At 34.4% G+C, this 24,508-nt stretch overlaps 1 protein-coding gene across 6 annotated transcripts in view; it reads right to left on the reverse strand.

Moving 5' to 3' along the window:
• Nucleotides 1-24,508, reverse strand: part of LOC6046545 — a 182,948-nt gene that overhangs the window by 130,356 nt on the left and 28,084 nt on the right. For all 6 annotated transcript variants that reach the window (XM_038251251.1, XM_038251253.1, XM_038251250.1 and 3 more), the window contains one exon: nt 2,878-3,142. In XM_038251251.1, the coding sequence (XP_038107179.1) occupies nt 2,878-3,099 (222 nt within the window). In that variant the 5' untranslated portion in view covers nt 3,100-3,142. The remainder of the gene's footprint in view (nt 1-2,877; nt 3,143-24,508) is intronic.

Here is a 24,508-nt window from a genome sequence, read left to right on the forward strand (position 1 = left end):
CGGGACACAAAGTTTAAAGGTTCAAAAACGTAAAAAATCTTAAAAAGGCTATAACTTTGGCAAAATTCAATTTAATTTCAAAATTCAAAATGCATCTTGAAGGGCTTCAAAAATGCAACAAAATGCAGGGTAGAGCATCCCAATTGGTTAATTCTAAAGGGAGTTATTGGCATTTTAGTGAAAAAATAGCATAATTTTCAAACTGAAATAAAAAAGTGTTCCATCCAGATATCAACTCAAATCGACCTGCAGCTTGTAGGGGACATCTGGGACTACCATCTGAGACTGAGACCGCTTTGGGTAAGGCAGTTTAACATATTGAATAGACACTTTTACTTTTAGTTAATTTTTTGGTAGTAAATTTTTGCTCGGAGGACCTCTTAGATCCCATTTTATGGTGATAATTTAATCATATTCGTGTTCCTGAGACAATTTCACAATAGAAACATATATAAAAATGTATATTATCATCCATTTTAACCCTTTAAAAAATGAAAGATAAAAAAAATTAAGAAGCTGCTTTTTTCTGGTGTCATCTAGTATCCTTGGAAACGAACCTGATTTTCAATAAATGTGAATCAAAGTTTTTTTAACTTTCATTTTTTAAAGGGCTAAAATGGATGAATACAAACATTCTTATGCATGTTTCTAATGTGAAATTGTCTCAGGAACACGATTATGATAAAATTATCACCATAAAATGGGATCTAAGGGGTCCTCCGAGCAAAAATTCACTACCAAAAAATTCACTAAAAGTAAAAGTGTCTATTTGATATGTTAAACTGCCTTACCCAAAGCGGTCTCAGTCTCAGATGCTAGTCCCAGATGTCCTCTACAAGCTGCAGGTCGATTCGAGTTGATATCTGGATGGAACACTTTTTTATTTCAGTTTGAAAATTATGCTATTTTTTCACTAAAATGCCAATAACTCCCTTTAGATTCAACCAATTGGGATGCTCTATCCTGCATTTTGTTGCATTTTTTAAGCTCTTTCAGATGCATTTTGAATTTTGAAATTAAATTGAATTTTGCCCAAGTTACAGCCTTTTTACGATTTTTGACGTTTTTGAACCTTCAAACTTTGTGTCCCGATTTGCCCCACTTTCCGTTGACCTAGAGTGCTCATATTTTGGACAGATGCTGTACAAACAACCCATGAAAATTTCAGGCAGATTGGAGAGGTCGATGCGAGATGGGTATGCTTTGCTCGTGGACTCGCTCTTAAAGCATGTACTAGGGTAGGCTACACATTGTCCATGCACTTTTTTGGAAAAAAAGTTTTTTCAATAGTGTTTAGAAAAATAGTTACGTTAAAAATTCTTAAATTAAATTCCGGGGTGACTTTGATAGTCATAGTGTTTCTTGTTAAAATCATATTTTAGATGTTCACACTTTATTTGTTCGTTAAATGTACCATTACTTAAGCAGCTGATAAAGTTTTTAAGAAAAACAAAATCAATGTTTCTATTTAGTTAACTAAGTTTATAAACTTTTTAACAAAATACAAACAAATTTTAGGTAAAATTGTTAAAATATTGGAATTTTGCCTGAAATTTGTCAAAACTAGTTTTGTTTATAAAATCATCGATTTATATTGCATTTAAAACTGAATTCAAAGCACATATCACAAATTTTCACATTTTACATGAAATTTGTTCAACTAAAATTGCCTATAAATTTGGAGATTTGTTTTTTAATTGTGTTTCAAAAACACATATTATTTATTATTTACAAACTTATTAAACCTTCTTCTTCCTTTTCCAAAGAATCCGAAAATGCATTCCGTTTGCCGATTCAAAATCGTGTTCATTAAAAAAATCATGACACTTTGAGAAGTTAAAAATAATGACTTTCATCGACATTTTCTTAACTATAGTAAACTAACTTTTTAAACTTTTCAAAATTTTATGAAAAGTTCTTTTTGAGGTTCTTTGAACATTTTTCTACCACGGTCAGTATGATTCTAAACAATTCCGTACGTATCTTAATTGTACTCTTCATTTTGCGGAAAAATCTCAAACCTATCAAAGTCACCCCGGCTATCAAAGTCACCCCGTTTTACGATACGACAACTGGCCAAAGGGATTTCAGGACAGAACGCGTTTGACGCACGTACATGCCCAACTACCGTTAACATTTGTTTTAATAACTCGGGACCCCGACAATCAAATTTGTTTACGTTGCGTGCTCTTTTTATTTGTTTATTCAAACCTTTCAAATAAAAATCTTCCTTTTTTTAGAAGTTTTAGCGGGAAATCAACATAAACACAAACAGATTTACTGAAATGTTAGTTAATCCAATTTTAGTAAAAAACAAGTCAAAATTTTCAAAGCGTAAATAAAAAAACTCTTTAAGAAACGTAGTGTAAACGAGAATATTGTCTGTAAACTTTTAGGTTTTATTAATCAACGATTTTTTTTTAAACATAATCCCAGAACCTTAAAAATTTTACAAAACTTCTTTGGAATAGGTACGTGGAGAATTTCCCTCATCCCCTTGAAATCAACACTTTCCTTGTTCATTTTTCCTTACCCGGCTAGTTTTAGCTGCACTTTGTGAATGTACCATAGCTATTATTTGTAACTTGAATCTTTTAAACTTCAATATCAAAAGTTGATTTTTTTATGTGAACTATCTTTGTTAACTGTACCGAGAATGAAAGTTTGGCAACCCTGCCCTAATCCCCTTTAGAGACTTAAAAAAGAAAAAAAAGCAATATAAAATAAATAAATATTCAAAAAGCCAATCGATTCCCTCTCGCGCGCTTGCCATGATCTCCCAAACCACGGGCCCAGAATCCAATTCAAATTTTGCCTCCTCGTGGCATCTGCCGGAGGGGCTCAGGGAATCTTCTTCTTCTTCCTCCCATAACTCACCTTGTTCGGATATCCGTTGTATCGGAGCAGCTTCTTGCAGCACTTGCCGCGGCTCTCGAAGTAAATCTCCGACGGCGGCCGCGGGGGAATTCGGCGGCTTATCGCGCAGCAGCCGACGTTGGTGGGCGAGGCGGGCGGGTGGAGCAGGGTGGCCGGAAGTGGCGGGTTTCCGCCGTCTATCGTGGCAATGGTGGCCGTGTTGGAGCCGTGCTTGAACTCCATCCCGGGCGGTGGCGCCGGAGGTGGTGGTGACGAGCCGTGATGTCTGAGAGGGAGAGAAGAGAAAATGGGGTATTTTTTAAGATCTTTGCTTGAGATTTGGATTTTGATATTGTAGTTTAAAGTGACCAAAAACACGACCAAAACAAATTCAGAATCAGGTACACATTTCTACCATCAAAACTACAAACTAACTTTCGTCATCGAAACATTCCCACAGTTGAAAAGGAAAGAGAAAGTTTTCTTTAAAATGTGTCCCATTTCCAACAGCAACTTTCAAGTTTTTTTCTAGAAGTTTTATTTTATTCCATTCCTTGAAGTCCACCTAGCCAAAGCGACTTCCTGTCCTCGCAGCAGAAGACATCCTGCTAACATATGTGGCCTTTACTTTTTCTTATTTTTTTCGGTCAGCTAATCCAATCTGTTACCCCTGTGTTACGGGGGGAGCCTTGCTCAGTTCACAGCCATGACCATGACGAACGACGCTCGAACCCCCCCGGAAGCCACACATAAAAGGGCAACAACAGCTCGACATTGCTCCATAATAGCGCCAAAACATCGGGGTTGGTCGGTCAGCAGAGGATTGGCGAGGAAGCCAGCTGATGGGAAATTGTATGTACTCACGACGACGCCAAGGCACAAACGACATCTCTTCTGCCATTCCAGGGGAAGTTGTAGCGAAGTCGAAGCCAGCAACAGCAGCATGTGTGCATCGTCAAGAAAAATTTGCATATAAATAAGTTATACTCCGCCGCACACAGAAAGAGAGACGCACACACACGTGTCACTCTGGCAGTGACTTGTTTTTTTTTAAATCTGGGTTAGGAGATGTCGTCAAAGGACGCAATTCTAATAATCTTTCAAAATATAAAAATACAAAAATACAAAAATACAAAAATACAAAAATACAAAAATACAAAAATACAAAAATACAAAAATACAAAAATACAAAAATACAAAAATACAAAAATACAAAAATACAAAAATGCAAAAATACAAAAATACAAAAATACAAAAATACAAAAATACAAAAATACAAAAATACAAAAATACAAAAAACAAAATACAAAAATACAAAAATACAAAAATACAAAAATACAAAAATACAAAAATACAAAAATACAAAAATACAAAATACAAAATACAAAAATACAAAAATACAAAAATACAAAAATACAAAAATACAAAATACAAAAATACAAAAATACAAAAATACAAAAATACAAAAATACAAAAATACAAAAATACAAAAATACAAAAATACAAAAATACAAAAATACAAAAATACAAAAATACAAAAATACAAAAATACAAAAATACAAAAATACAAAAATACAAAAATACAAAAATACAAAAATACAAAATACAAAATACAAAAATACAAAAATACAAAAATACAAAAATACAAAAATACAAAAATACAAAATACAAAAATACAAAAATACAAAAATACAAAAATACAAAAATACAAAAATACAAAAATACAAAAATACAAAAATACAAAATACAAAAATACAAAAATACAAAATACAAAAATACAAAAATACAAAAATACAAAAATACAAAATACAAAAATACAAAAATACAAAAATACAAAAATACAAAAATACAAAAATACAAAATACAAAAATACAAAAATACAAAAATACAAAAATACAAAAATACAAAAATACAAAAATACAAAAATACAAAATACAAAAATACAAAATACAAAAATACAAAAATACAAAAATACAAAAATACAAAAATACAAAAATACAAAAATACAAAAATACAAAAATACAAAAATACAAAAATACAAAAATACAAAAATACAAAATACAAAATACAAAAATACAAAAATACAAAAATACAAAAATACAAAAATACAAAAATACAAAAATACAAAAATACAAAAATACAAAAATACAAAATACAAAAATACAAAAATACAAAAATACAAAAATACAAAAATACAAAAATACAAAAATACAAAAATACAAAAATACAAAATACAAAATACAAAAATACAAAAATACAAAAATACAAAAATACAAAAATACAAAAATACAAAAATACAAAAATACAAAAATACAAAAATACAAAATACAAAAATACAAAAATACAAAAATACAAAAATACAAAAATACAAAAATACAAAAATACAAAAATACAAAAATACAAAAATACAAAAATACAAAAATACAAAATACAAAATACAAAAATACAAAAATACAAAAATACAAAATACAAAAATACAAAAATACAAAATACAAAAATACAAAATACAAAAATACAAAAATACAAAAATACAAAAATACAAAAATACAAAAATACAAAAATACAAAAATACAAAAATACAAAAATACAAAAATACAAAATACAAAAATACAAAAATACAAAATACAAAAATACAAAAATACAAAAATACAAAATACAAAAATACAAAAATACAAAAATACAAAAATACAAAAATACAAAAATACAAAAATACAAAATACAAAAATACAAAAATACAAAAATACAAAAATACAAAAATACAAAATACAAAATACCAAAATACAAAAATACAAAAATACAAAATACAAAAATACAAAATACAAAAATACAAAAATACAAAATACAAAAATACAAAAATACAAAAATACAAAAATACAAAATACAAAAATACAAAAATACAAAAATACAAAATACAAAAATACAAAAATACAAAAATACAAAAATACAAAAATACAAAAATACAAAAATACAAAAATACAAAAATACAAAATACAAAAATACAAAAATACAAAAATACAAAAATACAAAAATACAAAAATACAAAATACAAAAATACAAAAATACAAAAATACAAAATACAAAAATACAAAAATACAAAAATACAAAAATACAAAATACAAAAATACAAAAATACAAAAATACAAAATACAAAAATACAAAAATACAAAATACAAAAATACAAAATACAAAATACAAAATACAAAAATACAAAAATACAAAAATACAAAATACAAAAATACAAAAATACAAAAATACAAAAATACAAAATACAAAAATACAAAAATACAAAAATACAAAAATACAAAAATACAAAAATACAAAAATACAAAAATACAAAAATACAAAATACAAAAATACAAAATACAAAAATACAAAAATACAAAAATACAAAAATACAAAAATACAAAAATACAAAATACAAAAATACAAAAATACAAAAATACAAAAATACAAAAATACAAAAATACAAAAATACAAAAATACAAAAATACAAAAATACAAAAATACAAAAATACAAAATACAAAAATACAAAAATACAAAAATACAAAAATACAAAAATACAAAAATACAAAATACAAAAATACAAAAATACAAAATACAAAAATACAAAAATACAAAAATACAAAAATACAAAATACAAAAATACAAAAATACAAAAATACAAAATACAAAAATACAAAAATACAAAAATACAAAAATACAAAAATACAAAAATACAAAAATACAAAAATACAAAATACAAAAATACAAAAATACAAAAATACAAAATACAAAAATACAAAAATACAAAAATACAAAATACAAAAATACAAAAATACAAAATACAAAAATACAAAAATACAAAAATACAAAAATACAAAAATACAAAAATACAAAATACAAAAATACAAAAATACAAAAATACAAAAATACAAAAATACAAAAATACAAAAATACAAAAATACAAAAATACAAAAATACAAAAATACAAAAATACAAAAATACAAAAATACAAAAATACAAAAATACAAAAATACAAAAATACAAAAGTACAAAAATACAAAAATACAAAAATAGAAAAAAATATATACAAATTCTTGGAAATTTGAAAATTTGGTATTGTGGAAATTCAGAAATTGGGAAATTGGGAAATTGGGAAATTGGGATATTGGAAAATTTCGAAATTTGGAAAATGGGAAAATTGGAAAATTGGAAATTTGGAAATTTGAAAATTTGGAAATTTGGAAATTTGGAAATTTGGAAATTTGGAAATTTGGAAATTTGGAAATTTGGAAATTTGGAAATTTGGAAATTTGAAATTTGGAAATTTGGAAATTTGGAAATTTGGAAATTTGGAAATTTGGAAATTTGGAAATTTGAAATTTGGAAATTTGGAAATTTGGAAATTTGGAAATTTGGAAATTTGGAAATTTGGAAATTTGGAAATTTGGAAATTTGGAAATTTGGAAATTTGGAAATTTGGAAATTTGGAAATTTGGAAATTTGGAAATTTGGAAATTTGGAAATTTGGAAATTTGGAAATTTGGAATTTGAATTTGGGGGAATTTGGAAATTGGGAATTTGGAAATTTGAAATTTGGAAATTTGGAAATTTGGAAATTTGGAAATTTGGAAATTTGGAAATTTGGAAATTTGGAAATTTGGAAATTTGGAAATTTGGAAATTTGAAAATTTGGAAATTTGGAAATTTGGAAATTTGGAAGTTTGGAAATTGGGAAATTTGGATATTTGGAAATTTGAAAATTTTTAAATTTGGAAATTTGGAAATTTGGAAATTTGGAAATTTGGAAAATTGGAAAATTGGAAAATTGGATATTTGGATATTTGGATATTTGGAAATTTTGAAATTTCGAAGTTGGGAAATTTGGTAATTTCAAAGTTTGGAATTTTGGAGTTTTTTTTCAATTTGAAAATTTGGAAATTTTTTATTTAGAATTTGGACATTTTGATATTTCGATATTTGGACATTTGGTTATTTGGACATTTGGACATTTGGACATTTGGAAATTTTGAAATTTCCAAGTTGGGAAATTTGGTAATTTCAAAATTTGGAATTTTGGAGTTTTTTTTCAATTTGGAAATTTGGAAATTTTGTATTTAGAATTTGGACATTTGGACATTTGGACATTTGGACATTTGGACATTTGGACATTTGGACATTTGGACATTTGGACATTTAGACATTTGGACATTTGGACATTTGGACATTTGGACATTTGGACATTTGGACATTTGGACATTTGGACATTTGGACATTTGGACTTTTGGACTTTTGGACATTTGGACATTTGGACATTTTGACATTTGACATTTGGACATTTGAACTAATGGCCATTTGGACATTTGGACATTTGGACATTTGGACATTTGGACATTTGGACACTTGGACATTTGGACATTTGGACATTTGGACATTTGGACATTTGGACATTTGGACATCTAGGACATTTGGACATTTGGACATTTAGGACGCCTAGTTAATCAGGATGTTTAAACAATTGCAACGCCTAGATATTGGTTGTTTCAGAAAATTGGAGATATTTGATATATGTATAGACCACAGGAGCGCCTACATCTTTAACAAGTTGAGACAGCTTTTATCATGGGACGCCCATATACTTAAGATGCTCAGAACCTTTAGTAAAATATTTTTTTAAATTATCAATACTGAGATATACAGATAATCGTGGTGCTTAGACTTTTGGGATACCCGCTCCAATAGTCTAGGGTACACAGGTGTCTAGGCGTCCCAGATATGTGGTCATCCTAAATAAATAAGATATATCAAGTAAACAAGTAAGCAAACACTTCTTTTGCCAACTACACCTTCTATGGACGACCCATCAGCTTCAACTCCAGCCAACCAGGATCAAGCTTCTTTCCCAGAAATTTCGTGCCACTGCTCCCCAAGGGACTCTTTCTTGAAAGAAAGAGGGAATGAAATTTTCGTTTTTCTTAGCTTTTCCTCTCCAGCGTTGACCATATATGTTTAGCATGAATCTACTAACATACCAACGCATACGCTCACTAAAGTCAAGCTCGTCGTCAGTGTTTTATTTTCTCGATTCACTCTTCCTTGTTTGCCATTTTCTGGCGCCATGATACAGTTATTCCGGGGCAAGTGGAGTACTGCACGCCATCGTGGAGCAGCAGCCCTTTAGGGGGCATTTTTGGCTGATTGAACCTTAATGTCGTTTCGGGGTTGACATGGAAAATAACGAAATTTCGCTATCTTTACCATTTTGAGAAGGGTCTTTACGCAGCAAAAGTCAAAGTTGACACCGCGCCATCTATCTTTTGGGGACACGAGGCCATGTTTGCTCCAGAATGTAGGCGCCACCCACACGTCGACGTCATTTCCCGGAAACACTTTGCATCTTCATAATTAATCATTCCGACGTCGGTCGGTTGGCGCCATAAGTCGTCGCTGCATATATCACCGTCATATCAGCATGCTGCGCAGACATTCGCCACAGACAGACGCAGATTTGTGTGTGAGTGGGAGGAACAGTTTTGCGAAATAAAAGTTATTTTTTAATGGAATTAAGTGTGGAGTGCATATTTAAGACACAAACACATTTCGCCACCAGCTTTGGACGCGGCAAACACGTCGTCAAATTCCGTCGTCGTCTGGTGGAACAATATTAAAATTAAGGATATTGCATACATTTGGGAGAGGAGAGGGGGGAGGGGCGCCTGGATGCAGACCGGAAGAACGTGTGCGATTCCCGTCCAGACATGCGATAACGCGTGACAGACTTATGTTGGATTTTGGCTTGGTTGGTTGGTGGGTTGGACTCTGATGGTGGGAAGATCCTGCTCTCCTGTGCTTCACTGTTGTGGTAGTCGCTCTAAATAAAGCGTTATGCAAATACGGACATGTCAGTCCGTTTCAGGAGTGAAGAGGAGTGGTGGGTGACTGGCAGGAAGTTTTGTGGCAGTCAACTGAACAGGACTGTGTTGGATGAGGTTTAACATTTTCTGGTGTGGCACAGGTCAGCAGGACGTGACTGGGAGCAATAAACTAAGCTGATCATATTTTTGGTGAGGCTGATGTTTCTGACAACGTTTTACTATCAAGGAAAAATTAGATACAAATGCAAATATCTAACAAAAAAAGAGAATGTCACGGTTTTCATAGAATTTTCCTACAACTTCTTGTGCCTTTATTTTAAATCCTTGCGTTAAACTTGTTGCGTTCAAGTGCTTTAAATGTATTTTAATATACAATCTATGAAACTTGTTAAACCAAAAAAAAACAAAAACAAAAAATATAATTAATTTTTTCTTCACCAAAATAGTCGATTCTCTAACTTTTTTCAAATGTAAAACAATAATAAGAACATAGTTTTATAAAAAAAGTCATCATAATTACAACAAGATGAAAATCTGGCATAACAAGCTCTTCAAGCTTAACCCCTCTACAACCCAACCCCGCTTTTAGACGGGTTTCGATTTAAAAAATCGCCAAAAATTAATTTTTCAACCAATTTTTGATCCTTAAAATGCAATGAAAAGAAGAACTCTTAAAATTTTAGAAAATTTATGAGTTGGAAGTTTTACTTGTTTAATGTAACTTTGCCAATGTTTTTAAAAATGTAATTTTTTTGGGGTCAAATTTGGCTGTGTTTTTTACTAACATTTCCTATATTTAAAATAAAAAGAAGTATGCCGTAATTTTTCTAGTGTCCCAAACTGACTGCAAAACAAGAAAAAAAATCATAGGCAAAATTAAATAATAGGAGGTGGCAGAATAGGCCAAATTCTACCAAAAACAAACATAAACTAAACAAGATAAATGCAAATTAAAATACTAAAAATGAAACAAGAAAAACATAAAACAAGCGAAGTAAAGGGAAAAATAAAAAAAATCGAAAAAAAATTGGGCAGTAGAAGGATAATAATGTTTCTTGGGTTATAGGCAATCTAGATTAGCATTAAACTTTTATGGATTACCGAGGATAGAGTTGGGTAATTCTCTACCAACTCACACGAAATCGGGAAAAGTTGCCCCGACCCCTCTTCGATTTGCGTGAAACTTTGTCGTAAGGCGTAACTTTTGTCCCTGATCACGAATCCGAGGTCCTTTTTTTGATATCTCGTGACGGAGGGGCGGTACGACCTCTTCCATTTTTTAACAAGCGAAAAAAGAGGTGTTTTTCAATAATTTGCAGCCTGAAACGGTGATGAGATAGAAATTTGGTGTCAAAGGGACTTTTATGTAAAATTAGACGCCCGATTTAATGGCGTACTCAGAATTCCAAAAAAAAAACGTATTATTCATCGAAAAAAAACACTAAAAAAGTTTTAAAAATTCTCCTATTTTATGGAAAATTTAATGTACTTTTCGAATCTTCATTGACCCAGAAGGGTCATGTTTTCAATTTCAATTTCGTGTTTTTTCTAACTTTGCAGGGTTATTTTTTAAATGTTACAATGTTCTACAAAGTTGTAGAACAGATAATTACAAAAATTTTGATGTACAGGCATAAGGGGTTTGCTTATAAACATAACGAGTTATCGCGATTTTACGAAAAAAAGTTTTGAAAAAGCAAAATTTGTAGAACATTGTTACACTCTAAAAAATAACGCTGCAATGTTAAAAAAAACAATAAGTTTTAAAATGAAATCTTTTGTTCTAAATGAAAAAATGACCGTTCTGGGTCAATGTAGATTCGAAAAGTACATTAAATTTTCCATAAAATGATATGTTTCAAATTTTTTTACAGTCGAGTAACGGAAAATGGGAGAATTTTTTAATTTTTTTTAGTGTTTTTTCGATGAAAAATACGTTTTTTCGGAATTCTGAGTACGCCATCAAATCGGGCGTCTAATTTTACATAAAAGTCCCTTTGACACCAAATTTCTATCTCATCACCGTTTCAGGCTGCAAATTATTGAAAAACACCTCTTTTTTCGCATGATCAAAAATGGAAGGGGTCGTACCGCCCTTCCGTCATGAGATATCAAAAAACGGACCTCGGATTCGTGATCAGGGACAAAAGTTACCCCTTAGGCCAAAGTTTCACGCAAATCGAAGAGGGGTCGGGGCAACTGCTGTGTGAGTTGGCGGAAAATTACCCATATGGTAAATCCTGACCAAATACCCAACCCTACTAACAAGTTTTCCAGGGTTTCTGGCACTTGTGGGGTGTAAGCACAGGGTAAACCAGCTGCCCTAGTAGCGATCCGTTATAACTAACATTCCTATCTCTTAAAATCGAGATCTACAAACTGACATGGCGGGCGCCGTTGGTGGCCAATGACTGCTACCTATTCGCAACTGATCTAGTTTTGGCAATCATGGTGATTTATCTTTTCAGCGCGCTCATACATGCTGTTGATAAGAGAAACACCAGTAGATCGTTGAAGCCTATGATCGGTGGTGCTGAAAGGATATTACGTTCTTGTTCAGCAACGTAGGGGCAACCATAGGTGGTCTCTCATACTCATGCTCATTCTGATATGCATCGCTTTCTGTAGTCTTAAAGGATTAATCACTATCTATTTACCTACTGATTCGGCAAAACATAAAATCACCAGATATCTCGATTACGCTTGTTTGTCAAATTTACTATTTTTACCGAAAATGATTATACTTTGAACACTGATTTATAATTCTTATGAGAAAACTACAAAAAATTTCTTATTGAAAAAAACTTTTAGTCTTTTTTAAAAATTGCAAATTGACTTTTATCAATCTGGGATAAACATCTAAAATATATCCTCAAACATCGATATTGCCAGGGTCAAACAAAACGGTTCCCAAATGTGTTTGCCATAAAATTGATATTGAGCCATCGCAACCATTTTGGAGCAACATCAAACGACCCCGTATATCATTCAGACCCTGTCCTAAATTAACCGTTGGGCCAGGATCGTGTGATGGAAAACAAATTCATCATCAACGGTCCCGCCATCGTCCGTCACACATCCGGGGGTTGACCCTCGCCGGACCGGAAGTGCGGTGTCAACGCGTTCGCACCTGCCGCACCAAAGAAGGTGACCCAAATTTGTCTCTCATTTGAATAATGGATCCAATGTGTATGCGTATGTGTGTGTGGGAAACACCCGAAAAATGCTGGTTTATTGGCCACGTGGCTGTGTGTGGGTTGAGCAGGTGTGAAATTCCAACCCTCAGAGTCGGTGAAATAATCCCCGGTTTGGATCTCGCCCAGAAGTGGAATGATATGATGATGAGGGATCAGACAACACCAGACACGAGCCAAACCCGTCCGGGGTTGGATTATGGGTGGGTGGGTGGTTTTGTTCGGATTTTCCGGACGAGACATGACTCTTTGAAAATAACGTAAAAGCAGTGTGTAAAACCCATTTCGTGAACAAAGCCATGCTCTCGCCGAGAGGACCGAGTGGACCGGGAGGACTTAATTTAAACTTTAGTTTTTGTTTGTGCAACTTTATTACCTTATTATTACTTTTATGACGAAGCCACAAAATATCAGAGTTTTCTTTTTTTAAGCTTGACAATCACAAAAAATTATCCCTGGATTGTGAGTCCATCAGTGTGCGGTCAATTGATCCACATAAACGTTCTGTCACAAACTTGTCTTTGTAATGTCACAGTTTGACTGACACGGCTAAAAACTTTCACTTTTCCCAAGACTATTCAGCAAAGCCCCCCAGAAAACCATCTGCCGCAGACGACAACGACACTCCTTTAGTCGTCTTTCCCACCACCCAAGGATGGCATTTCCATTCTTATTCTAATTCGTCGAATGAATATTTCAGCAAATATTTGCTCGGGGAGTAATTTATTCGAAAATAGCTCTCGCAATAGTCGCAAGCCAACCAAGAGACAACGAGAGCTTTCAAATTCTAACGAAACCAACCAAACTAAGCCAAGTCGCTATAGCTAGCTCGTTTTGTGGAATGTTTGCACCGTAGAAGCTTGACAATCGTACACCTACACCAAGCCGTATGAAGACACGAGGGTGGCGTTCAAACGAGTTGTCTGCCGTTTCCACCCCCAAAATAAAGGTGTGCAGTCTATAGAGCTCTTTCTGCTACTGTTATGTTGGAAGTTGGTTGGAAATTAGTGTCGCTTTCACTTGTGGTGCCAAATTGAATTGAACGAAGATGAACTATATATTTTGTTAATTTTTTTTCGATATTTTTTTTTCGTTTTTTACAATCTTAAATGACCCCTAAACAACTCTAAAGTGATTTAGAATTATTAAATCCAAGATGGCGCCCAAAATGGAGGCGATGAAATATTGAAATAATGCATTTTGTAAGTCAATAGGCAATCAATTATTCAAAGTTGACTAGAATGCGGTCGCAGAACTCTAATTTGATGTAAAATGTGAGTAATTACAAAAATATACCAAACATTTTGTTTGTTCATGATTCGAATATCCGAATTCCCTTACAAACCTTCGGATCATCGAATTTCGGATGATTCGGCGAGTATTCAAACTTTTAGGAACTAAGGGCGGCGAAGTTCTTGTAGATAAAAACACAGACAACAGACGTTTTGGCTCGATCACCACCTTGTGTAAAAACATTTAACGGTTTTATCGAGAATGGCAAGCCGTTTGTGGCGCTGTCGTCGCAGAGGAGATTTGACAACTCTCCCGCACTGCTCTCACCCTGTTTGAAAAATGTCGCACGTCGTACGAGTTGTCGCACGGTTTTGATTTTATCGTTTCGATATCGATTGGTCGAAAGGACGACAAACGGACGACAAAAACTCGACATGCTCGACATGGTTTTTTTTCAATCGATTTACCTTCAATTCGACGTTGATTATCGTCGACGCAAACAGTTTGACAGTTCTCTTCAGTTGATCTTGTTCGGACTTGATTGCAACCGAGTCGAACCAGTTGTTGTTGCATTTAGGCTTTTGGAAGATTTTGGACAGTTTATAGATAAGTAGTTTACTAGGTTCAATTCTAGGCTCAATTACTTTTTCTGGCGGAAAGTTCCGGCCGGAGTGGGCGAGCGACCGAATCAAAGTGTCTTGTATTCCAGATTTTGGTCTTCGTGGCGGAGTAGGAGGAGGACGGGAAATATGGTTTACTCGGCGGGCCATTCCGGAAGACGGGACGGGAAGGAACCAGTTTGCGATCGTGGAAGCGGTTGGTGTTAGGTGTTTTACCGTCCGCGGGAGGTTGCGACGCATACCTAATGGAACTGGTGTGCTGGAAGTGCGATTGGACGATCGAAATTAAAAAAAGGATGAATGGAACATAACAAATTCTCAACTTTTCAATCCAATAATTCCAAACTGAAAACTAAAAAATCTAAAATACCAAAACTAAAAAAAAACTTAAACGCTGAAATTGTAAAGTTGTAAGTAAAGTTGAAAAATTCTAGCATTCCAGAACTGAAGAATGCAAGAATTCGAAAAATCTAAATTTATTTAATTTCTTGATATTGTGCAAATTGTTAGTATTCTTAAATTTTAGAATTTATCAATTCTTCAAATTCTCAAAGTCTTCAAATATTTTCTAAAAAACGTTACATTATCCACCATTAGGTGGTTGGTGCCTTCCTCACATTTAAATAACACTTAAAACCACCCTTTTTACAATCTTCCGGTCTTTTGTTAAAATCGTTTTTTTAGAATTACTTTTGAAGTACTTTACTAAACTTTATCATTTTCAATAGCGACTTATGGGACCTCAAGACGTCGCATGCGGATTTATATCAGCTCGTCAAGGAGCAAAAGTCCAACACGACCAAGATGCTGCCACGGCCGCCTCAGAAGAACACTAACACCTAAGCCGGAAGCTGCGGTCAAGGCAAATTCAGAAAAAAAAACGAATTTTGGGAAGAAACGGCGACCCGCAAGTGAAATTAAGTGTACAAGTAAATATTTTTGTGAAATTTTGACAGTATGAATAAAAAAATCAATTAAAAACAAAACAACAGTTTTTTCAACATCAACATAACCTAAAAATGCGAAATGACAGCACACGACAAAAGCACGACATTCTAAATAACAAAACCGTGCGACGTCGGTCGAATGTCGTACAATTTCGATTATCGATCGCACGACAAATACTACATTTTGGTGCAAAAACGTCTGACATTCGTACGAAAGTCACGCGACATTGTCGTGCGACGTCGTACGATTGCACGGACGACAAACGACGGACGTCCGACGGACTTTTCAGTCAGGGCAAGTGTAAACAACAACATTGAAAAGCACGTAGTTGGGTGTTTCTTGCCTATTTTCGTCGAGAATATTGTTATGTAGATCAAAAAAAGCTTTAAAATGTCGAAAGTAATTATTTATAGTATCACTTCAGATAGTTGTAAGTTAATTTAAGAGCAAAAATTAAATTTATTTAAAAAAAAATTATCATCATCAAAATCATGTTGGTGAGAATCGGAATGCGGCTCCTGCAAAAGCTGTGGTGCACTGCAGCCTACATTCAGGCTTATTTTTGCAAGTGGCAATAGACTACGAGGTGGCGTCAGTTCTGTGGGAGAGTTGGTTTCCCGGAGGAATCCCCCACAGCGAGACGACCAACTTGCTCGACGGTTACTTGATGAAAAGAGGCCGTCGTCTGACTCTGTCCCGCGATCTGTCAGATCCATTTGGCTGCGTCCGTGCGCTGTCACTGGAAGGCTGCGTCTGGTACGCAACCAGATCGAGGGGGCTATTCGGGCCCACACATCTTCCCCCTTCTCTAAAAAAAATCTACGCCTTAATAAGTTATGATTATGTAGAATGTTGATGCTCTTACACAAACATGCATTTTGACAAGCACCAACTCTCGCCGATCCTGCTAAATGTTGATTTTCGTTCCCGCAAACCACTAACAATCCAATAACACTTTTTCTATCTGCCACAACAGACATGCAAACTCTTTTTTTTCTTTAACATTTGCTTGTTAAAAAGACATACAAATTTATTTTCTTAACTTTTTTCAATGCGTTCTCTAAGATGCCAACAACCATTTGATATTTTCATTGGTCTCTTCTTCTTTCATCCAGTTTGTTTGCTACCTCTTATTCCCTTTCTCTTATTACTCTCTTCAATGTCTCAAGCAGAGCATTTCACTCTTTTTTTTGGTGAATACTTTCATATTTTGAAATCATTTTCTTTATCCTTTCATTCTTCGACTTCAAGCTAGGACCTTTCCAGCGGATTCCCACAAGCCCTTCGACGAGTTTGGCGTTTCAGTGAGCATTAACAAGCAATCACTCCGTCAGGCCTTTTCAGTATATTCACAAGCCGTCTCTCCGCCAGGCCTATTCAGTGAACATCCACAAGCTTCCTCTTCACCAGGCCTTTTCAGTGAACATCACATCACCCGCCATATTTTTACACACGATTTTCAAATTATTTTGCTCTAGCTGCTACGTCTGGTGTCTATGATAAAAGCAAGATTCTAACTGTTGGTACTTTAGTACAGAGAAACCTCTTTTTACGCGGTAGCGTTACGCTTTTTGTTTCGTAGATTTCTCTTAAACCATACAATATTTTTTCAACCTTTATAAAGTGTTTTGTAGAACTGAATAAAACCTACAAATCGCTTTTAAAACATTGCAAAAATGTTGCGTCGTTCCAGTGAAATCAGAGAAATGAGAAAAACGTAATGCACCGCGTTAAAAGGGGTTTCACTGTATACTAAGAAAATAAAATTCGAGGAAAAAAACTAGTGTTGCCAGTTTAGGCCAGTCAGTATGAAAGAATACTTGAGGTGCTTTTCCTCCGTAAATCAACCACCCAAGTTGGTCGTCGTGCTATCTTGTCGCACCCACCATTTCGACGTTGCGAGAAAAACGCGTTTTAATGTTTGACCTTGAATGAACAAAAACGAAAGCACGCAATGTAAACAATAACAAACACATTTTGTTTGGCTGACCATTGTGTGCATTGTCCTGAAGTTTGGTTGAAGTTGGTTGCTGGAGTCCCGAGTTATAATTAAAAATGTTTACGGTAGTCTAGCTTGTACGTGCGTCAAACGCGTTCTGACCTGAAATCCCTTTGGCCAGTTGTCACTCTTACAATTTTCAGGAAGTGACAAGATAGCACGACAAGATTGAAACTACTTTCATGTGTAAAGTGACAAAAATGCACGGAGTTTTTTTTTTGGATTCGTTGAATATCTCAGGATTGAAATCTTATTTTGGGGATCTGCGAAGGTCAAAAGGTGAGACATTCTGAGCTGCACAAAATGGCGTTCTTAATTCAATTTGGCCCAAATTGCACGTACGACAAGTTAGCACGACGACGACGACATGTTGACGGGAAGTGGCAAACATCCCCACACATTTTATCCTTTTCATCTCGACGACAAAAACAACGCCACGATAGAGACTCGATCTCGATCCGAAGTGTGTGTCTCCTTCCTTTCTTTATCACTCACTCACACTGCACTAGCTACAACACCCAAGACTCCTCTCTCTCTGCTCTGCTCGATGGCACTTGGGATATTTATCTGAATTGTTTATAGGCGTTCTTTGAGCTCGTTCGCGTGAGACGACCCTATTATAAGGGGAAAGAGACCCAAACACACACATGCACACACGCAAAAACAAAAGGGTTTGGCAATATCCAATATGGCAACACGATAAAATTGGACCTTTGTGTGGGGGGTTAGTGGGGGTGGAGGGCCTTCTGATGAGTCCCCACGTGCCACTTCAGCTTCCGACTCAAGTTGTTTGTGGGTGTGTGTGTGTGTGTTTTCGTGTGACTCAATGGCTTAATATCTGCGGATGTTTGCTATTGTCACTCTTCCCTCTATTCACTAAAACAAGGTTCTGGGAAGGAGTAGGGAGTAGGGAAGGATTGGTGATGACGCTGACAACCCCTTTGGGACACGCGGGGGAGATGCTCTTAATCGTTTCACGGGTGGGAGCGCCTTTTCTTTTGTTTGTCTTTGTGTTTTGTTTGTGTGGGTGTGGGTGGTTTTGGGTCGGGGCTGGGAATAAGCTGTTTTGATGACAAAATTGTTTCCACTTGAAATTGGGGTTGTGTGGTTTCGGGGCTGGGATTGATGGAAACTATTTTAAGCAGATGTTTGGGAGACGGTTCAAGGTTGATTGTGAAAGTTGATTCAATGTTAATTTATATTTTAGGCCCCGACATTATTGCGATACGAGGGTGACAGTTGGTAGGAGATGTTTATTGTTTAATACTTTTATGATGAAAGAATCATTTATTTTTTATTTTAAAATGGTAATCAATTTTGAAATCAAATATTTTCTAAATTTGTACCCCTCCAAAATCCTATGAAAAAAAATAAAAATAAATAAAACACTGAAATGAAACAAAAAGAATATCTCAAAATCGTAAAGCACAAAGTGATGTTTAATTTTTTCTATTGAAATTATTTTATAAAATTACATTTTTGTTTTATAGTTATTCTAAATCAGCCGATTTTATGACTATTTTTTGGTTAAAATATTTTTTGAGCATTTTTAAGTATCAATGGCAAATTAATTCAACATAGTTTGGAGAATAGCTATATTTATGAAATTACTTTCTAAGATTGTGTTAGAAAATTCTTGACATCATCAGATCCCAGATTTGTTAGTGAACTTGTACACTGACCAAATTTGTCAATGATCGCAAATCGAACCGAGTTGATCTTGAATAGTTAATATTGATTCAGTGCTGACGTGTTTGGAAGACATTTTTTCGCTTACTTACATTTCAATATTTTTGTTTTTTTTTGAATGTTAATTAAATTTGCAATCGCAAAGTTCCTAACATGTTTTGAAAAATTACTTTGTTTTCGAACGCAATCCTTCCCAAATTGTCACTAAAGAAGCACTAAATTTGTATATGACACATTCTCCGGGCCAGCGGGAAAAATACTTCTTTGGAATTCCGAGTTACAGCAAAAAAAAAAAAAAACTGAAAAAAGAAACGTCAACCCGTTATAACGTCACGGTAGAATGTGTCATATGTCAGAAAATAAAAGTAAGATCACAAAAAGTTTAGATTGTATTTTGTTCTATGGCCGATTTTCTTAAAGTATATGAAATTGACAATATAAGGATAAATAGTTATCTATAATATCGCATTTTTTACATTTTCAATTTTGTGTTTTTTTTTAAATAATAAAGCCGTTGCAAATATTTTTCAAAGTTTATGTCATCCCTCCTTCAAAGTTGGCATGAATAATAAGGGGGCAAAAAAATTTTTTTTTCGAAAAACTTCAAAATTTTAATGAAAATTAAAGTTTAATCAACCAGTTAAAATGCATTTTCCCGCATTTATACAGCAATTCCCCACGAAAACAGCATGGTTCGAAAAAAAAGTTCTCCGATCGGGCTCAACATTTTTTTGGGGGTGCCTTGGCCATTAGGGTGACCTACACCGTGTTAGGGTGGTCCGAAAAATGGCAATTTTCGTCGATTTTCTCAAAAACCACTTTTTTCAAAAAATCATATCTCCACGCCATTTCATCCGATTTAAGCTGTCTTAGACGCAAAAGAAAGGTGATTAGTATGACTATTTAAGAAAAATAGTAAGAAGTTTCAAAAATCCAGCTTAACATGTGAAAAGGTCGTATGAAAACTTAAAATGCTGTTTGGAAGGTCTCGGGACCAAAGAGCTTATGTCTAAAAATATTTCTTTCGGATTCCTCGGAAAATTTCACAAAACATATAAAAGATAGTGAGATAATGTTTTCGATAATCTGAGATACGATTTTTTGAAAATAAAAACTGAGTTTTTCGACGCGCCACGCTCAAAAATGGGAAAATGACGAAATCGGGAAAAAATCGATTTATTTCACTAAAACTGCGATAACATGAAAATTTCAGCGATGACCTTTACATGTAAGGGTACTAAAAGTTGCGTGTTTCAATTACAAAAAATTTGGTATCCTAACATGTATAGGTCAACACTGAAATTTTTAAGTTATCGCCGTTTTAGAGAAAAAAGACGATTTTTCCCGTTTTCGTCATTTTCCCATTTTTGCGCGTGGCGCGTCGTAAAACTCAGTATTTATTTTCAAAAAATCGTATCTTAGAGTACCGGAAACATAACTTTACCACTTTTTGATATGTTATGTGAATTTTTTTGAGGAATCCGATAGAAATATTTTCAGACATAAGCTCTTTGGTCCCGAGACCTTCAAAATAGCATATTAAGTTTTCATACGACCTTTTCAAATGTTAAGCTAGATTTTTGAAACTTCTTACTATTTTTCTTAAATAGTCAAACTAATCACCGTTCATTTGCATCTAAGACATCTAAAATCGGATGAAATGGCGCGGAGATATAATTTTTGAAAAAAAGTGGTTTTTGCGAAAATCGACAAAAATTACAATTTTTCGGACACGGGTTAACACGGCGTAGGTCACCCTAATGGCCAAACAAAAAAATATGGGTCTAATTATTTCGGCCATGGAACCCCCAGAAAAATTTTGAGCCCGATCGGAGAACTTTTTTTGTCGAATCATGCTGTTTTCGTGGGGAATTGCTGTATAATCATATTTAGCATGTTTGAACTTCTTTGAAAACATTTTAAATTTTTATAAAATACCAATGTACAGTTCCACGAAATGTTTTATATATTTTCAAAACTAATGATTGGAAAGCAACTGTACGCCTGTAAAATGCATTTTAAAACACTTTTTTCATCCAAATGTTGAAACCTAGGCTTGTAATTTCAATTTTAATATTTTTTTTTTATTTAAAGTACCTGAGTGCTGAAAAGAGCGAATGCGTAACGTTATTTCTGAATGACCCTCACTAGTACAGCTTCGATGCACCCGTAAACAGAAGCAAAGTAGGAAGCTATGTTCAAGCTCAAGCGTGACATTGTTTTTACTGCGAAAGTGATAAATTTTTGAAACTTTTGGACATTAGATTTCGCTGAAATGAAGTGTTTTGCGAGTTTTAATTTGTAAACAAAACGTTGGCTGTCAATAGATGTATTTTTTGGCTTTCACGTGTAGAATATTTGCGTCAGATGTCGGTGAAATTTGAGAGAGCAACTCAAATGCGTGTGGTTGGTTATGCAAAGCCCATTTTGAATCAAAATACACTGGCTGGAAGAGCAAAGAACAAGTCTTTTTCAAGAAAATGAGCGCAGTGTAAATGATTCGAGAGAAATCGATCGATAAACATAGGTTTCATATGGACTAGACTCCAACGACTCCAAAAACAACTTCCAATCTAAATTTGGCGATCTAAAGACATGTTAACATCAACACCGGTTCCTTGAAAGTGCCGAAAAAATCAACTTTTGATTTTTGACAAAAAGAAAAACAACAATTTCCAATCATCGAATTAGGATTGCTACCCTGAATCATGAAGCTTAATCATTTTAAAAAAGTTAGTAGATACTAATGTTTATTTACAACTGGTAATAATTGGATTAATTTTAAAGGATTGACTGAACACAAAATCTCCTCCTGAATAAAAATTCATTTATGCAAAGATTGTTTAACGCCTAACAATAACTGTCAAGTAGAAGCTTATTCCGCCCGTGTGGATCAATCGGACCGCGTACTGGACTCATAATCCAGAGGTCACCGGTTCGAATCCCGTGGCGGGTGCTCTAAAATTCTTTGTGTAAATATGGGTATTCAGCGCCGTTGCTCAGTGCCATACTCAAACACTTGGAAGCTCAAGGTGGCAAAGTCTTTGTAGTCAAAAGGAAGACACTAGTGGTTAGTACTAGCAATGGCGGCCGACAGCTATAAAGTCTACTTCGTTTTTAGAAGCTCATAACGTTGCAAATTTATTCAAATTACTCCGAAACCATTTAGCTTTTAAACAATACCTGTTTGCAATTATTCCATCCCGTTAAGCACTCCTTGTTGAAAATCAAATCCCCTCGCACACAAAAGCTTTTCCTCAGAGAAAAAGCTCTTCACCTCGAAAACAATTGAATTCGTCGTCACCCTCGAAAACCCCTTTCACTCAAGTTCTCTCGGGCTCTGCCCTGATTAAATTGTAATTTATTCCATCTTCTTTCGGTTCTTTCCGAGCTGCCAACCTCGGCAAATCTCACTTTCATCTCATTTTCAAGCCGCGAAGAGTATTTCAATTTTGGCATTATTTCAAGACCCGGCGTGCGCGCTTTTTTGGGGTTGTTTCAAAAGCTCGTTTTTTTTTCGTGTTTCGTTTTTTTGAATGAAAAAGTCTTCCACGACGATTGCGAGGGGATAATCTGTGCCAGGCTTTTGGTCTATGGCGAAGGCGCGAAGCCCAAGGAGTTTATATTTAATTCAAAGTTGAGTTATTCTGGTCGCCGTCATATCTTGATGGGAAAGTTTCTCGCGAACGACGTCGGTTGGTCCAGCCCCAAGCCGTCGGGTGACGGAACGAGGCAGTTGGGGAGGCTCAAGTGTACTATCATTATCAGAAACGTCTTATTATAATCTGGGACCCAGAAGTTCATCATCAGCATCATTACCATCGGAAGTGTCTGCTGTGCGCTGTGGTATCATCATCATCATCAGCTTTCCCCTCGGTCTCACCTTCACCTCCTTGCCACGGAGGACGCTATTTAGATAAGAGAAAGTGAGGAAAAACTTTTTTTCTTTTCTCTTTGAAACCTCACCTCAAACCACCCTCCTCCGCCAGAACATCTGCTGAGAGAAAGGAAGGAAAAGTTGTGACGTCGTCAGCTTCAGTTGGTTGGAAAATGAAAATTTTCATTTCGTTCAGTTTTTGCTTTGCCATTTTTCCGATGAAAAAGCAAAATTGGCGTTGCGGAATTAATTGTGACACGTAACGTTTCTCCTGTCTCGTCAGAGGCGCTGGAGCAGAAATCCCACGTTAGAGGAAGGCCATGCTCCGGGGGGCGTAGTGCCAATAGTTTCGTTTTTTTTCGTAACTGACTCCAAATACCCAAGCCAAAATGTTGATCATTTAAATATTGAAGATAACAAGTGTTTTTCGACGTTGTCGTGCTTTCTTGTCGCACGTCGCATTCTTGGCGCAATCACCGTCAATAATAGTTCTACAAACAATGATGGTTGTACAAAGTGCCTTCCTCACATTCATAAAGTAAAGACACTACACGTCCTCAAAAAAGTGTATAAATAACATTTTTTTTTGTCAAATTATCTGAAATCCGGCCTCTGAAATGTGTATAAATGACACTTAGGTGCTCATAACTTTTGATAGGGTTGTGAGATCTTCAATCTTTTTAACGCGTTGGAAATGTCTTTCAAATACCTTTCTAATAATATATAGCATGACGGGTTTTCTTACAAAAACCACCCTTTTTTACAATCTTTCGAAGTTTAGCTAAAATCGTTTTTAGCTTAACTTTTGAAGTACTTTTCTGAACTTCATAATATTAACTAGGGTCTTGTGGGACCCCAACATGGATCGAATGAGACCAAAACGGTCGAAATCGGTTCAGCCAGTCCGGAGATAATCGAGTGCATATTTTTCGGTGCACGGACTCACATCCAGACACACGCACAGACATTTGTTCAGAATTTGATTCTGAGTCGGTAGGTATACGTGAAGGTGGGTCTACGAGGTCAAATAAAGAAATTCATTTTTCGAGTGATTTTAAAGCCTTTCCTCATTAAGGTGAGGAAGGCAAAACCTTCAAAATTTTAGACGAAATAGAAGTCTGACCAACTAAAAACTAACTTAAATCCACCCATGTGGTTGGAGCCTTCCTCACTTATTACCAACAATGGCTGATATGATGGAATTGTACAAAAATTCATATATTTTTTATATCCGAAA

The sequence above is a fragment of the Culex quinquefasciatus genome, chromosome 2 (genome assembly GCF_015732765.1).
Source record: "Culex quinquefasciatus strain JHB chromosome 2, VPISU_Cqui_1.0_pri_paternal, whole genome shotgun sequence".
NCBI classification, from domain to species: domain Eukaryota; kingdom Metazoa; phylum Arthropoda; class Insecta; order Diptera; family Culicidae; genus Culex; species Culex quinquefasciatus.